At 39.0% G+C, this 16,908-nt stretch overlaps 1 protein-coding gene across 6 annotated transcripts in view; it reads right to left on the bottom strand.

Annotated features, from left to right (window-relative positions):
- The window catches only part of VPS13D (vacuolar protein sorting 13 homolog D), a 335,894-nt gene that overhangs the window by 301,617 nt on the left and 17,369 nt on the right, over positions 1–16,908 (bottom strand). For 5 of the 6 annotated variants that reach the window (XR_011967006.1, XM_072608911.1, XM_072608914.1 and 2 more), the window contains exons 6-18: positions 16,248–16,364; positions 15,647–15,751; positions 14,634–14,804; positions 14,126–14,226; positions 13,115–13,283; positions 10,517–10,618; positions 10,105–10,306; positions 7,746–7,925; positions 6,522–6,652; positions 5,557–5,632; positions 4,884–5,054; positions 3,875–4,005; positions 2,629–2,761 (exon numbers count right to left, since the gene is read on the bottom strand). Coding sequence is in view for 5 of the 6 variants with exons in the window: in XM_072608911.1 (XP_072465012.1) it covers positions 2,629–2,761; positions 3,875–4,005; positions 4,884–5,054; positions 5,557–5,632; positions 6,522–6,652; positions 7,746–7,925; positions 10,105–10,306; positions 10,517–10,618; positions 13,115–13,283; positions 14,126–14,226; positions 14,634–14,804; positions 15,647–15,751; positions 16,248–16,364 (1,789 nt within the window). In the remaining variant the exon portion in view is untranslated. Of the gene's footprint in view, positions 1–2,628; positions 2,762–3,874; positions 4,006–4,883; positions 5,055–5,556; positions 5,633–6,521; positions 6,653–7,745; positions 7,926–10,104; positions 10,307–10,516; positions 10,619–13,114; positions 13,284–14,125; positions 14,227–14,633; positions 14,805–15,646; positions 15,752–16,247; positions 16,365–16,908 lie in introns of those variants that run through there. The other variant, XM_072608915.1, reaches the window with a different exon arrangement.

Here is a 16,908-nt window from a genome sequence, read left to right as displayed (position 1 = left end):
ACACATCAGAGCTGGAAAGTTGTAGATTTTAGGAAAGCAGATTAGTAAATGGGCTCCCATGGAATAAAATTCTTCAGGGGAAGAAGTCAGCCCAAGATACACTCTGGAATAAAATTCTGAAGACATATAGGAAAATAATTCCAGTGACAGGAGCTAATTGATCAACACAGATTTTAAAACAAACGTATCTGCATCCTGCCATCATCAGTCATCCTGACCCTTGTCTTACCACTGGACTCCAATGACTCAAGAAGAAAGCAAAGCTGACAACCTTGTAAAGCTCCACCTCACTCAAATTCAGTTCATGTGCCAATCAAGACATCATCCTCACGATGTCATTGGTCCTCTGAGAACAAAGATGAACAACAACACAAATGTACAAAAGACGGCAGGGAGGCTAGGCGACAACGAACGACACACTAGAGTGTGGCACAGTCCTGTGAGGAGAGGGTCAGGAAAACTAAAGTCCAGAGTGAGCCCAGGCTGGCAAGGCAAGAAGCGTTGGTTTATATTTTAAGCTACACTGGAAGAAAGGAGAGATGAGATCAAAGACGGTCTAGGGGTGGACAGGACAATGATAATTCACAAAAATGACTAGGCAGAGCTGTTCAGATTCTATGAAAATTAATAACTCAGAGTCAGTACCCAAAATGAGCAGAGATAATAAGAGAACACTGGTAATACAAGTTCCCCAGCCCAAATGAACTATATTCACAGGTCCTGAAGGAATTGGAAGGTGAAACTGCTGAGTCATTGAAACTAATATTGGAAAGATCATGAGACAATGAGAAGGTACCATGAGACTAGAGAACGGCAAATGTGCTCCCAATTTTCAAAAAATGGCAGTGAACAGTCTGCAAACCATACGCTAGTGAGTTGCTGTTGATTCCTGGGAAAATTCTAAAACAGATCATTAAAAAGATGGCTGGTTTGCATTTCAAGAGGAAATCAGTGATTACAAAGAATTAGCCTGACTTCATCAAGAACAGAGCATGCCAAATTAACCTCTTTTTTTTTCCTGGCAAAGTTACTAAATTCGTAGTCCAGGGGACTGCTGAAAAGACAGCTTTTCCTAAAGTATCACCCACTGTTCTAGAGAAGAAAATGGAGATAGTGATTATACAATAAAACAATTTGAAGGATTCAGAACTGGTTCAATATCCAAAAGTCAGGAGGTGTCCAGTTCCAGGGAGCTGTGCTTGGTTTTGTGCTACTGAACATTTTTATGAATGACTTAGATAAAGGCATAGATAGTATGCTAACCCAATTTGCAAGTGGCGCTGAGCTAGAAGAAAGAGCTAACACACTGGATGACCAGGTCAGGCTTCATTTTGACAGGCTAGAGCCCCGGACTGAATCAAGCAAGAATTCAATGGGGAAAAATGTAAAGGCTTAAACATGGGTATTAAAAAAGTCATTTCCACAAGCATAAATAGGGAAAGCATGGACAGACAGCAGTTCTAAAAAAAGATCTAGGCTTTTTAGCAGCCTGCACAGCACACTACGAATGAATAGTGTGATACGACCATCAAAAGTCACTGTGATCTTGAGTTGCATGGGGCAGAGCTTTCAGGAATGGGGAAGGACAGGCCAACTTTACTTGCCTTCATCAGGCCTCATCTAGATATCTGCGTTCAGGTCGAGATGTCCCATTTTAAAAAGGATTCTGATTAAAGACTGTCCAGTGGACAACTAGGCTAGGGGATGGTTGAAAAAGACTTGGGAGGGAGAGGGGGAGGTGCCACATGATAACTGTCTTCAAGTATCCACGGGCTGCTATGGGGACAAGGGCAGAACAGGGAACAATAGGTGAAAGGTGCAAAGCAGCCAATTTTAAGTCTGATTCCAGGAAAACCTTTATAACAATTTAAACTGTCTAAAAGTGGAATAGTCTGGCTGGCTGGCTGGATGACCACTTATCAAGAATGTTACAACCTGATTTTAGGAAAATGTAGAAAGATTTGAATGAAAAAGTGCAGAATGAAACGAGCAGAACCAAGAGAACGTTGTATACGGTAAGAGCAATACTGTTCAAAGAGTAATTGTGAATGACTAAGCTATTCTGAGATACATGAAGATTCAGATCAACTACAAAGGACTATGAAGGAAGACACTCTCTACCTCAAGAGAAAGAGCTGACAGAAGGAACTATGGATTGTAGTTTCACATACATATCTGGGTCAAATGTTGGCCTTCTCTAGTACAGGGTTCAGAGAGAAAAAGAAAGGGGAAACAGCTTGGATTTCAAATGTAACCAAACAGAAAAAAAATTTTTTTTAAAAGAATATTGTAAAGGAGATACCTTTCATGAAGGGGTTAAACTAGATAAAAGTTGAGGTCTCTTCCCATTTTTAAATTTTGTGATTCATTACAAAGAATTTTAAATATACTAATAATGAAAAGAGTATCAGACGTACTAATGAAAATAGTACCTTTTAAATCTACTTATAGTTACAAGATCTACCTTTCTAGAGTCTCTTTATGAAACAAACTCTAAGTAAAATCTCTAGCTCTCTAATAAAACAACTTAAAAACACTAATCACACAAAATATCAAAATCTTATTAGGAGAAAATAGCAGATCACTCTAAGAATGGGTTTACCCTATTTCCTTTAGTGCTAACCATACCTTGAGTATTGGTGAGCAATATCCTGCCCAAGTCCACGACAACTAATACAGGATTCTTAAATTTGAAATCATCAGGGAATATCACCTGAGGGGCAGAAATATCCAGCCGAACTGTCCAACGTTTGCTCTCCTCCTGTGAAAATATGTCAAATGACCAGTAAGCATTTCTTACTATAACTCTTGAAATGGGGAATCAATTGAACACTGGAGTTGAAGCTCTGCCTGGTCATACAGACAGGACCCCTGGCTCCCCTGGGGTTTGGGATCTCTGCCCTGGTGATTCCTCTGCAGGTGAGGGGAGAAGACTGAGGCCCCACAATTCTGCTTGGGTCTGAGCCTCACGGCAGCTATTTCCCTCTGAAATGCCTCTTTTCTTAGTCCACTGCCCACTAGCCCTGCAGGCAGGTTTCCTTCTCACTCTGGCCCAGATCTGTGACCTCTCTCCTCCCTTTGGCCTCACAGATGCCCAGCTTTCTTCGATACACAGCCTGAATGCCACATGCCATCTCCTACACAAGGCCTTTCCTGATTCCCCAGCTATTAATGTGCTATTCCTTTTGAAATGACTTTAAATTATTCTTAAATACATTTTATATATGCTTATCTGCATATGTGTTGTACTCCTCCCATTAGGACAGACATTGCTGTGTCTGTATCCCTGGCAGTGAGCACAGTGCCACAAATGCAGTAGGTGCTTGCTTAATAAATATTTGTTGAAAGGAGTTGACTCCATTCCAACAAAGTAGAAAAGGATATTTTTTTTCTCAGTTATTTGGCTCCATGAAACTAAGGACCCTGTCTTAATAATGTTTTCTATTTGCCAGTACTGAGCATAGTCATTTGTACATCGTGAGTACTTAATAAGTAGCTACTGAACAAATACATGTCCAAAGCCAGTACAACAGGATCTTCCTAACCTGAATAAAGATCAGATCTGAAATGTTTTCTCCACAGCCATACGGAGCCAGAGGCTAAGGCCTATGCCATTTGACCCCATCACTGGGGTCAAACACGGCTCCACTGTGTTCATTTCTACAAATCAATGCCTGCTTATGGTGGCCCCAGACCCTTGTCTGCCATGGCCTACTGAAGCTAGGTGTCAGCTCTAGAGGTCCCTGAGCCATCAAACAGCATGCCTTAAGAGATCACATGTCTAATTTTTACATCTAACTCCACACTGGAACCAGTTGCTAAAGCACTTTGCAACAATCAAACAAATCAAAAGCATTTAAGTATGACCACTCACAATGAAATCACCCACTAGCAAACGGTCAATAGTTTGTCGGATTTCTGCCTTCGTCTGCATTTTCAGTTTGTTATACTGTCTTCGGGCAGCTTCAGCAACTCTCAACTCAAGTTCTGACTGATAGCCAAAACCTGGAAGATTGAAATTAGACAAGAAACCAAATGGACCTTTGCCTGGCCAGATGGGCAGAAGAGCTGGTAGAAGTCTCTTCCTGAAATTGCTACCACCCTAAGGAGAGCCAAACTCAGGAAAGGGCATCAACAATGAGAGTTCTCTACAGCAATATTCCCTGAAGTCATCTCTAACAAATGAGATAGCAAATCAAAAGGTCCTCAGTTTCTTCAACCACATTACACGGGACCTAAGTCACTATATTCTAAATGACTAAAACATCAAAATTTAGTGGCAGAGGAAATACCTCCCATATTATGTATCTGGTCTAGGGCTGAAAAAAATAGTCATATTTTAGCTAAATTTTCTTTTTTCATGGAGTGCTTCAAAAATAAGACAAAAACTGTCTAGGAGAACTTCATCAAATAAGTTGGGAATAGTGAATGGCAATTATTCCATTATTATTAGTCACTATCAACTTTCATACATATTATTCAGTTATTCAGCTCTCAGTGGAGCTCAAAGGAAGCAACATCAGACATTGTTCTTGTCCTCTAGGCCTAATTCCTTGAACCTTTCCATTAAGGCCTTAAATCAACGGAGGTCAAATAGGTTCATCACCAAAATAAAATATGGGCTCTGAGGAAATGAATGTTAATGAGAAGTTGACAAAAGGGGAGAAAATAATACTTTAGGATCTTGTATTTTCTCCAAAAAAGTGGCAACACGAGGATTCTTACCATAATTTAAGAACTAAGGGAAACCCTAATTATTTACTGCACTGATTTTTCTACTACTGCTAAGGAAAGAATACTGTTAAAGCTTCTGAAAATGACCTGGATAATTAGAAAACTAAAAAAAAATATTAACATAAAACAAGAAAACCAAAAAAGTTAACCTGAGGTATGAACCTTTCCCTTGTAGAAAAAGTCTGCTACTTTCTTAATGGCCTGGGGATTGTAAACAATATTCAAAGGCCTGGTGCTGACATTCAGTCGCCTCTCAAAGTGGCTGTGTACTGGATTCTTCTCATAGAGCATCTCGAAAACTGGAGCATCGGGATCAGGAGCTTAAAGAGAAAGCACAATTACTAAGAAGGAAAGATGGCAAAACGATATTCTTCCTTTACTCAAAATAACACAGAGCTCATGTCTGGGGGAAATCTGTAAATGAGATGAAATGTACTAAATTATCTCTTCAGCTATTTGGTATGATGACAACACTGTATTGGCAAAGGACTTTACAATGATTTCTACTGACTAATTCTAAATGGTAGCACCAAAAACAAAATTGGTATAGTCTTCATCATTATTACAAGTGAGGAAAATAAGGCACTTTTATTGATTCCTAGGTGAAGGACTTGCCAAATGGCCACAATAACAAACCACAACAAGAATAGTTGGGCTGAGATCATTTTGCATCACCAAAGTAACACCCTTCGAAATTGAATACATTTTTCTACTTTTCTAATCTCTAAGCTAGTCCAATAAGGAAACATACAATATTTAATCTGATATAAAAAGCATATCTGATACAAGAAATTGCAATTTCAAAAACATGTGAAAACTTACCAGGACACTGATCACTTCTGTCTGAAGATGTTGTTTGGAGACCAAGAGACTGGGAGACACTGCCAACTTCTTTTTGCTGTTTTACAACACAGAATACATAGGAGGTAAACAAGCTAGGAACAATATATATTTTTCTTCAACTTCGTAAGGAAGTACATGCCTTTAATGCAACTCAAATGTATGCTAAATATAAAAAAAAAAATCAGAGGTCATATCCATGCTGCACTTAGAGAAAAACTACTTTATATTATTTTCTTCTTATTTCATGGGTTTATATTGAACTCGAGTTCCTGCTAAATCAGAGGCTGTACACGCTACTTCTTATATAGCCCTTCTGCAGCAGCCTGCTCTACATACTGCCATCATTTCACAGCTGACTGAATTAAACATGAAAGGGGAATGCATTCTTCCAAGTTTAGAACAAAGTAGCCCTGACCAGGGCAGTAGCTACTAACTTAACTCTGGCAAAGTTAATAACATTTGGCTGGATAGGGCCAAAGGTCACTTGAGATATTTCTATTTCTCCCCTGATTTGGAAAGATATGTTTTCCTGTTAGGTTTAGAAAGTATACCCAGAAAGCAGCAGACAGACTGCCTACGAACTGGAGTCAGGAAGAAAGAAATTTAGACATGAGCTTCCAAATGTAGCAGGATGGGTGCGCTCACACAATTCCTCTCCAAGTCAGAAAATGTACCCTACTCTATCATATAGGGCGACTTCAGGACAAGAAGGGAAAGGATACAAACATTCATCTTGCAACAAGTACCATCACCAAAATTGTGACAAATGAATTTAAGTCAATTCATCTATCCCTGAGAGGTGGCCAGATGGTGGAGTGAATAAAATTACCACTCATTATCACCTGCTTAAAAAAATTTTCACTTGTCTTAGGGATTTGAAGGGATAATGAGCAACACCCTTGAAGGGATAATGGGCACACGTCAAACTATACTGTAGTACATACAGGGTTAGGGAAGACAAGAAGGGGAAACATCGTTCCTTCAGTCACCAGGTCTTGGAGAAATAATCCACCCAACCGAACCAAAAGTAAAGAAGAATTCCTCCGAGGCAGGGATTCTGCTAAGAGTTTCACATCTGGAAAAGACAAAGGCGAAAGCTGGTATTTTGCCCCGTCAAATTGAACATATCACTCATACTTTCAAGTTTTAAATTCTGCCAAGGCAGATCACAAGTCCTCTCATTCTCAACAGCTGACTGACTTGAGGGGTCAGGATAAAGAAAGCTCTTCACTTAGGAGTCTTCTCAAGTATAGCTGGGCACCTGCCATCAGACCACACAGTAAGAGCCCATTACTAGGGCTTTGGAAGGCAGTGGACTCTGCTCAATAAGTGGTCTTCTGGTGAAGGTCCAATGACCACTTGTTGAGACCACGGAGAGAACCTCAGTCAGTGACAAGCAGGACTAGATGGCCCCTGAGATCCCTTCCAACTCTGAGATTTTGTAATGCTACAATTCTGTAAAGCCAGATTCATCAGAGACATGTCTTAAAATTTCACGTGCATTACCTAAGCAGAATGCATACCTACACTATTCATTCATATAATAAACATCTGTTAAGCACTCACTATTTTCTAGGCATTGTGCTAAGTCCCAGGGATACAAAAAGAGGCAAAAAAAAAGCAGCTTCTGTTCTCAAAGACCTTACAGTCTAAAACATAGTTTGGTGTTAGAAGAGCTCTCAGAACTTAATTCAGCCTTTCTCTTCATTTTACAGAGGAAGTAGCCTACATAACAAAGGTCACCTGCCCATGATCACACAGACAATTAAGTGACAGAGGCAAGATGTCAGCCCAATTTCTTGATACCACATCATGTTCTCTGCACTCTCACTCCCTTAACATAATTACTATGTAAAGATTGGCAAAGAAGCCCAGTTTTCTAGTTCACAAAAAGTTCATGTCAACCCAGTTCTTCCTTCCCTGCAAAGGCTAACGCAGGGAATATAATTAAACAATTTGGCACAGATTATTATTCAGCCTTCACAAACTCTTGCTGAACTTGGGCAAGTGGCCACTTTGGGGCTGAAATGAAGAATAAAAAGAAATAATAAGAATAATAAGATGATGGCTTTGATGCCAAGTCATCTAGCTGATCAAATATTTAAGAAGCAGATAAGTGTACAATGCCTAGGGAGATGAAAGTCAACGGGTGAATGTCTCTCCCCTACCTGAAAATTCAAGCCGCATGAAAGCACTCTCGTTCCCTGGAGGAGCCCCTTTGTCCTGATGTAATAAAGTCACTGTCCCACGCTGTAGCTGCAAATTCAGTTTAGCAAAGACATGGTCTCGCTTTGTGAATGTATTCATGCAAGAGGCATCTGCAGTTGGGTCAAAAAACTCTTCGGTGCCTGAAGAATGGGAGCAAGAGAATCCTTCAGATGGAAGCATTTTAATGAACAAGAATTCAGGCACTCTGAAGAGAGTTATGGCAACACTATTCGACTACAACAGAAATAATGGGAGAAGAAGGGAGAGGGACTCACAGGGAGCAGGTGGAGACCTCAATGTGTAAGAAATAGCTCTTTGGAACATAAAGAAATCCAGAAAGACTTTTATGAAATAATGCAAAGAAACAATAATGATAGTGATGATGACAAAAAGTTCAACCAGAACAATTACAACAAATATACAGATGGTAGTTTAAAGTTTTGTAAAGAGTTTTGTGTACGCTATCTCATTTGATCTTCCTAACAACCTTCTAAAGTAACTATTCCAGGCCATATCACTTCTACTGTAGAGATGAAGATGAGGAAGGTAAGGCTCAGAGAGGGTAAGTGATTTGCCCCTGGTCACACGGCTAGCAAATATCAGAGGAAAGATTTTTAATCCAGATCATGCTGACTTCAAGTCCAGTCTTCCACCCAAGAAGCCAAGCCATCTCTAGAAGAATGGAATACACACTATTACCAGATAAGAGGAAAAGTGAATGACAATGGACCAATAATTCTGATGGGGACTCAGAGAGTGATGAGGAAAAGTTATGATACCTTATATAATGAAATTAATTCATTTAAATGTAAGTATTTACACTAAGCATGTCTAGTTGTATTTATGTTCAATAGCAAGTTTTTTAGTACATTTCATTTAAACATAAAATACCACACTGGCTTGTGAGCAAAGTCAAGAATAGTAAAAGAACAGAGAAGGACCACTAGCCTTAGCCTTTAAGGTCAAAAGGAGCCTCAAATTTAGCAAATAAAGAACTATTATGGTTCATCTATGAAAATTCAATTTTTTCCTTCATAATTAGAAGAGGAGAATTCAACTTATACAGGGGAAAAAACTAGGAAAATATCTGTTAAATTAAAATGTGGATTCCTTGGGGTGTGGGGGGAAGGAAATAACTTTATATAAGGACTTTTAACAACTTATTATAAAGCCAATGAGACAAGATGTTGATATTCTATCCATTCTACACTAATACTTGTTTCTAGGTAGGAGGTTTAGGACGAACAATCCAGTAGCCAGTTTAGAGTCTAAAAACTTTCATCTTCTTCTGATCTATTTTCCTGCAACAATTGCTACTGTGATTCTTTACAGTGGTTTAAGATGTGGCTCTTTTTACCCAGGTAAATGATTTCCAAACACTTTTTTTTTAAATCATGAAAAAAAATCTGAGGGTATATCCACAAATGAACCATCAATTCCATCACGGAATCCCACTGAGCAGAAAAGCAGCTGCCACTCCTGGACCACTGTTTCAGGAAAACACCAGTCACCAGGCTTCTCTACTCTCCACCCATCTCCTCCAAAACCTTGGCTAACCTCCTCACTACCAAATGCATAATCTTCTCCAGTTCTGGAACTCTGCCACTGGTCCTAGATAGGGTCTGTCAAGCTACTCCCCTCCAGCCCTACTCTCTACTGCTGCAACTTTCAAGACCAAAGCAAAGCACCTCTCCCTTGATCCCATTCCTGTACATGTCTTTTCTCTTATTAGAATATAAGTTCCTTGAGGGCAGAGACTGTCTTTGATTTTGTATTTGTAACCCCAGCATTTACCACATGGTCAGCCATAGTTATTAAGCACTTACTTTATGCCAGGCACTGTGCTGAACCTGGGGGAATACAAAGAAAGGCAAAAAGCAGTCCCTGCTTTCAAGGAGCTCACAGTTTAATGGACAACATGAAAACAACCAGGTACAAACAAGATATAAATAGATGTGATGAATTAGAGATAATCAACAAAGGGAAAGCACTAACATTAAGGGGCACTGAGAAGGGTGTTCTTGTGGAAGGCAGGACTTTAGCTGGGACTTCAAGGAAGCCAGAAATCAGAGATGATGAGAACAGATGCCAGGCATGGGGAAAAAATCTGGAGTTGGGAAGTCAATCATTTTATGAGAAGAATAGCAAGGAGGCCAATATCCTGGGGTCAAAGAGTAGGTGGGGATGTTAGATGTAATAATACACATAATAAATGCTTCTCTACTCTTTCATTCAATTCTCATTAATGAAATTAGTTATTTCACCTTAAGCAAATATTCCCTAAAAGAAGGGAACTGTAAAATCCAGCTCCAAACATACCGAGGATTTCTTCAGGATTCCACTGTTCCTGCTTTTCTGGGACTAGCCCCTCAATTGGTCTTCCTTCAGGAGTTTGCTGACCATACCAGCCTCCCCATCCAGGAAACCACGACTGAAGATACTGTAACATCCCACTGCCTCCACCAGTTTCTGGGTCTATGGGGGATTCTCCAGGAGAATTTGATAAAGGTTCTCGTAGGCTCTGCTCCAATCAAAAACACAAGCAAATGTGAGCACCAAAGGGAAAAGTGAGAACTGTTCTGTGCTCTCAGGATCCATCACCACTGCTTACCCCAAGCAGACAGGTTACAAGCAATAGGATCAGAAACTCTGTGGGATAACTGAAGGCCTACAGAGCGTTCGAGGTGTACAACAGTCTGAATAAGCTGTCAAGAGAAGAGTAATTTCTTACCTCTGCCAGTTCTTCCTGTTTGTGGAATCGGTCATGAACCAACTCGTGTAAAATCTTTAGCTCTTCAAAGCTCTGTTCCTCTTCAATTCGACACATTTCCTCCTAGTCCATAGAAATACCAACAGGTTTCATGGCTCAGTCAAACTGGACACCCTCATAAACCACTTAAGTAAATGTGCCCTCAACACTCCAAAACCAATGTCTCTCCTACATTTCCTTATCAGATGAGTATATATTTGTTGTGTTTGTTATTAAACAGCCTTCCCACATAATGAACCATTTGTTACATTTGATCCCAAACAATATCTTGTGTGAGAGTCAGTGCAGCTTTGAGAGCTGACCCAGGAAGAAGACTTAGGCTCTATGGCTGTCTCTGACACAGACCAGCTGTATAAGCCTGGGCAGATCAGCTAAAACCTTCAGTGCCCCAAACAACAGCCAGCATTACAGAGAAGTCACTCATTCACATCAGTGGGGAAGCTTCCACACTGAGAGTTCCCTGGATCAGGGAAGCAACAGGTTCAGACCAAACATAAAATAATGATAATAATAAGAGTGGTAATAATAATACAATATCTGAAAGGCATAGTAAGAAAATAATAATCAAAAAGCAGTATTCTTAAAACAAAGATCAAAAACATGATATATATTAGTGACAATTAAGTAAAAGGAAACGTAAATAGGATGACTACATGAACAAAAACATCTAGAGACTCAGAATGAATGTCTGACAAGCTATAGCATTTTTTACATTGAAATTCATTTGGTCAAACATTAACAGCTACAGTTTAATTGTTGCAAAATAATTGCAACTTGAATTAGATGTATGGATGTTTCATTTGAAGTCTTTAACGTGTTATTGTTTTAAAAAGGATTTGAGTATGAACAAAGAGCTAAGAACATTTGTGCCTCTAAAAGCAGACGTCTTTGCCACTAATAATTCATATAGCAAATTAGTCAGGACAGTCTTTGTAGCCTGAATTGTCATGACAGTCAACTACATATATATGAGGAAAACAAAGAGCAGACACACTCGAATACTTCACAATCCCAAACAGTTCTTTATAGCCCTTGTTTTAGGGGCCTCTGAAGTTAAGGAACGGGAAATTATATTTGGTCATTTGCTGTAGCCATTATAAATTAGCTGTTCATCTCCTCATACTTCCTTAGCTGTATCTTAAGAACACAACATGAAGCAGAACCATATTTAGTTTCTTCTCATAACTTCTGAAATTAGGTTTCAAATGTCAATGGCATTGATATCAAAGGAATTTTCAAGAATTAACAAGCCACACATCTGCCACTAAAGTCTAAGAACACCAGCATGAAATGATGGGAATGATTTTCAAGACATTCAAATCCTGTCTTAATAGCCCTGTTAAAGAGGGAGGGAAGGACATTTCTTGACTGGAATAGTTTGATGCTTCTACAATGTTTTGTGCTAAGAAAATGCTTTATTAAGAGACATCACCCAAACCAAAATAATGAAGAAAAATTCACTGGTTTATATGAAAAAAATCCCTCTTACAAAATCAGAGCAAAGAAAAAAGCAAAGCACAGCCACTAAAAGGCCTTGCACCTTCCCATCATCACGGCCTGATGGCAGAGGAAGGTGGGGCAAGAGCAGCAGCTCTGTGTTCCTTAGATCCTTTTACAGCTACCCACAGTGAGCCTGGGAAGAAGTATATTCTTACTCATTATACTTCTACCTCTGGTGTCTAGCATAGTGGCTGGCACACAGTAGGTGCTCAACCACGAGTGGAGCTCTGAGCAGCTAGGAGATATGGTGGAAAAAGAGCAGGACTTGGAGTCAGGAAGATCTGAGTCTGAATCCCACCTCAGAATCTTACTGTATAACCTGGGTAAGTCATTTCACCTCTGTCTGCCTAACTATCCTCATCCAAAAACTAAAGCTATCTGGAATATCATCCAACCCAGAGGACTGTTGCTGTGAGAATCAAATGAAATAATATAAATAAAGTGCTTAATTACCTTAAAGTGCTATATGGATGCCAACTGTCATTATCACTCCTGCTGTCATTACTATCATTACCATTACAGCAGTTCCCAGACCCAAAGTCATCTTCTTTCTTCAAAATGAATGGGATTTGGGAAGAGACAAACCAAAGCTTCTATTATTTGGTACTATTTAGTACGGGGACAGCTATGGCAACTGAGGATAGAGAAGAGGTTGTCAGGAATGTGGGCAAGTTTTAGAACACAGATGCCTGGATGAACAAGGGTCCATTAAGTCCTACATTTTCAGAAAGCAGAGGGATGTGAATAAGGGTAACCCAGCACCATCTCTGCTCCCTGGCCAGGACTAATAGGAGGTCCACATAGCCTCCTCCAGGCAGGAGATCCAGGACCTTTACTCCTCCTGCATTAAGAACTCTGGCTTGTAATGGAATGAGAAGAGAGCCTAGCAAATGGTAAGAAATGCTGGCTGTGGAGCCATTTTAGTCCAATATTGGTGTTAACATCCTTATCCTCTCTGACAACCAAAGATCAGCAATGCAAAATAACATTTCTTTTATGATCTCCACTGCCAAGTCATTCACAAGAAGTCAATTTAGCCATCATTTTACATTTTCTCACCTCTTCATCTGCAGATAACAAGGCTCCTTTTAACTTATTGAAATACTTATCGGTGTAGGAGATGGCATCACGAGCCCTATGCAATGCGAAGTCCCAAGTGCATCGTTTCCTCTGCTCTCTGATCTCAGACAGATTAGCATTCAATGCAAAGTACCACCACTCCTGGCAACTGAAATATTTCACAATAACAGATTACATTGTGAACAAAGATAATACAACTGATTCAGGTGATTACCTGGAATATTTTTTTCCCTTATTTTCAGGAAACTACGAGGGAAATTACAGGTTCAAATTCCCTTGCTACTCCTAAGTCTGTGTTCCCAGAACACTTAATTTAATACTAGCTTAAGCCAAATATATCTAGCCAGGAAGGTCAATGACTACCAATCTTATATTAGATTTCCCAAACCAAAAATCAATGACTTTTTATTTTCCTTGTCATGATTTCTCTCCAGTGACTTATAATAAAAGGATAATTACAATGGTGATACCTATTTTATGGTCATTTTCAAGAAACTTATTACTAAAGATCTAACATGGAAAACTCAGAAGTAAATGAAAAATACACAGAACCCAGAAAATGTAAGGGGGAAACTTACTACTTGGAAACTCTTAGAAGCACTTTACAATGCCAGTTAGAAAGTTGGATATATTCCAAATTATCAACCAAAATCATCTAGGTAAAGGGCTATAAAGAAGAAGCTGAAAGAATAAATGATTGGACCAAACTTCAATAAAAGTAATCTTCAACCTAAATTACACTGACTGAATCTCACCAATTCTTATGACACTCTCAAAGTAGGAACCTCCAAAACTACATCAATGGACAATAAAACAGAAATGCTTCTCTACAAATATGATGTGTCTACCAGGTTCTTCTGTCCATGAGCTACATGCTTAAATAAAAGCATGCATGGCCTATTCCTGAACTCTGTGTGGTCAAGGGAAAATACAACAGATCAATTTTATAAAACCTATTTTCTAGACTATTAAAAATATAAACATGCTTACTTCTCAGATATTGCTACTTTGGGTTTCCATTTTCGAAATTTCAGCTGCCTCTCCTTTCGCTCCAGCTCCTTAAGCAACTCCATAATTTGCCGATACTGCAGCTTTTCATAAGAAGTAGAGGAAAATCAAGTTAAAAAAATTTCTTTTTTCTCATCAATCAAGAGACCCATGCATCTTAGAGGAAGAATACATAACAGGTAATTAATTCCAAGTCAAACATTAAGTTATCAATGTTTACTCAATAATTAGAGCAAAGTAGAGGGTGTATGTGTGTGTGTGTGTGTGTGTGTGTGTGTGTGTGTGTGTGTGTGTGTGTGTGTGTGTGTGTGTGGTGACACACACACTGAAATATTCCATAGCACAGATGTTCCATGTACAAAATCATACTGCTCGGGCAACTTTCACATTCACATATTTACTTTCCTCCCCAGAAAGAAAGAGTGTAAGCCCTTGCTGGGTTCCTGTTTTCCACCCTACCCACCTCACAGGGAGAACAAAGGCCCCCTACCTGAGAAAGTTTCAGGGGTATGGTCTCCAGTATGATGTCGCACTCAATACGAGGAGTGTGCCGGGACCTCAAAGGCTCCTTGGAACAATTTCTCTTCAACAGAGCAGATGCACACACAGGCTCTAGGATGTAGTGATGATCACGGCTTTCCATGCTCTTGTCCATAGCTTCCTTTAAGTCATAAGCACATTGATTGTTTAAATAATTGCTTTTGAATGGGCATTTTTGTTGGGTTTTGCTAATGTCTGTTTTTTTTCTGTTTTGTTTTAACAACTGTGATCTACGAGTATTTAAACTAAGCTAGACTGGAGGCTAAATGTGTTCCAACAGACTTTTCCAGTTCAGGATTACATTTGGGGAAGTGCAATTTAACCTAGAGTATACCTGAGTACAGGAAATAATGAGCTAACTTACAAGGAAGTTCCACTGAACTACATGACAATATTTAAATCTCTTAATCAGATAGCCAAAAAAAAAAAATTTTGCAAAACAGCACATAAGCAAAAATATTTCTGAGACCACTTAAGTGTGACTAATTTTTTCAGATTTTTGTCACAAACTATAATACATAAGGCTACAACTGCTTTAAAATGACATTGCTAGAGTTATCCTTAATATATATTATATATTTAAAAAAAAATCTCTTACAATTACTTTTCCTTATTCTTTAAACAGGGGTTCTTAACCTTTTTTGTGTTCTGGCACTTTGGTAAAGCCCTTATGGATCCTTTCTCAGAAGATGTTTTTAAGTTCATGAAGTAAAATAAAGGATTACAAAGGCAGTCAAAATATTGAAATAGTCATCAAAATTATTTAAGTGGATGGACTCCAGGCTAAGAACCCTTTTATTAAATTCATGCCAGCTGATATGTTCCCTCAGGACTGACTCTTAACAAGGGGAAATACTTGCTGTACTCATTAAAAATCCTGGTGAGGATTCAAAAGGCCAGTGATTGACTCTCCAGCACTGTCCTTCACCACTGACGAGCCAAGTCCCTCTAACAGCCACTTACCTGTAACTCCACTTGAGGTAAATCTCCCAATAAAGTGCAATCCACATCCCAATAGATACTGAATTCAGCCACATGTAACTCTTTTTTTCTCATTAATTTCTGTACCTAAAGTAGAAGACACAGGGAAGATGGAGGGAGTCAGTGGATGCTTCCTTCCTTTGCAAAACCATGGTTAGACTATACCAACAAAAGTCACATACACACATACACACATACACACACACACACACACAGAGTAGAATAAGTCTCACACTAATTTTTAGTAATGATCGTTCATATTAACATATAGACTAAAAGTTTGCAAAGTACCTTCCTTATACATTAGCTCAACTGAGTCTCACCACCCTTTAAGATGGGGACCACAAGTATTGTTATACTTATTTCATAGATGATAAAACTATGGCTGAGACTTGCCCACAGTCATTCAGTTAATAAGAGGTCATGGTGGAATATGAACTCAAGTCAGCCTGACCATAAGCACAATACTCTTTCCATCCTGGTCTGAGGTGCTTCACATTAACAAGCCAAAAAGAAGACAAAGAATCATCAGTTCTCTAGTCCATTGCTTGCTACCTTCTTGGTCTTAGTATTTTATACTTACAGGTTCATTCACAGCATTTTGCATAGATACATTTTTTATGCAGATACCAAATGCAAAAGGGTGGGAAGGATTGGTCATGTTATCTTCAAATCTCAAATGGACATCTTGAATTTTTAACTGAATGGGAAAGAGAAGAAAGATTACTAAGATATTAGTTGCTAGTAAATTATTACGAGCAAAGGCCAACAAGCCTTTGGAGTACTTAAAAAAAAAACCCAGCATAACTTTCACACTTTTCAAATATACCCATTATGCCCAGAATTTTATGGCATTCGTAATTAAACCATGAAATCTGGCATAGAAGATACTGCCTTTGGATTAGTGTGAGAACAAAGAAAGAGGATTCTCTTTATATAATTTAAAAGTTTTGCTTTTGCTTTTTTTTTTAGTTGTCTGGTCAGTTATGCCCTGGCACAGTAATGTGTGGCACACTATTAATTGGTCTTCCCTCTCTACTTCTGCCTGGTGCCATAGGTCACCCGGGACAAGCAACCATCAACAGGACCTGTCAAGTTTTTCCTTTCTGTCATCCCCACTTGTTGCACATTATGCTTAAAGTGATGATGTGTTTTTTCAGGTTTGGTAATACATCTTCTTTCCTTATGGTAAGGACACAGGAGCTAAAAGTCAAAATGCACTCAGCCTCAAAACAGCAAAACAA

This window comes from Notamacropus eugenii, chromosome 5, assembly GCF_028372415.1.
Source record: "Notamacropus eugenii isolate mMacEug1 chromosome 5, mMacEug1.pri_v2, whole genome shotgun sequence".
NCBI classification, from domain to species: domain Eukaryota; kingdom Metazoa; phylum Chordata; class Mammalia; order Diprotodontia; family Macropodidae; genus Notamacropus; species Notamacropus eugenii.
This window is presented reverse-complemented; position numbering and strand designations above follow the sequence as displayed.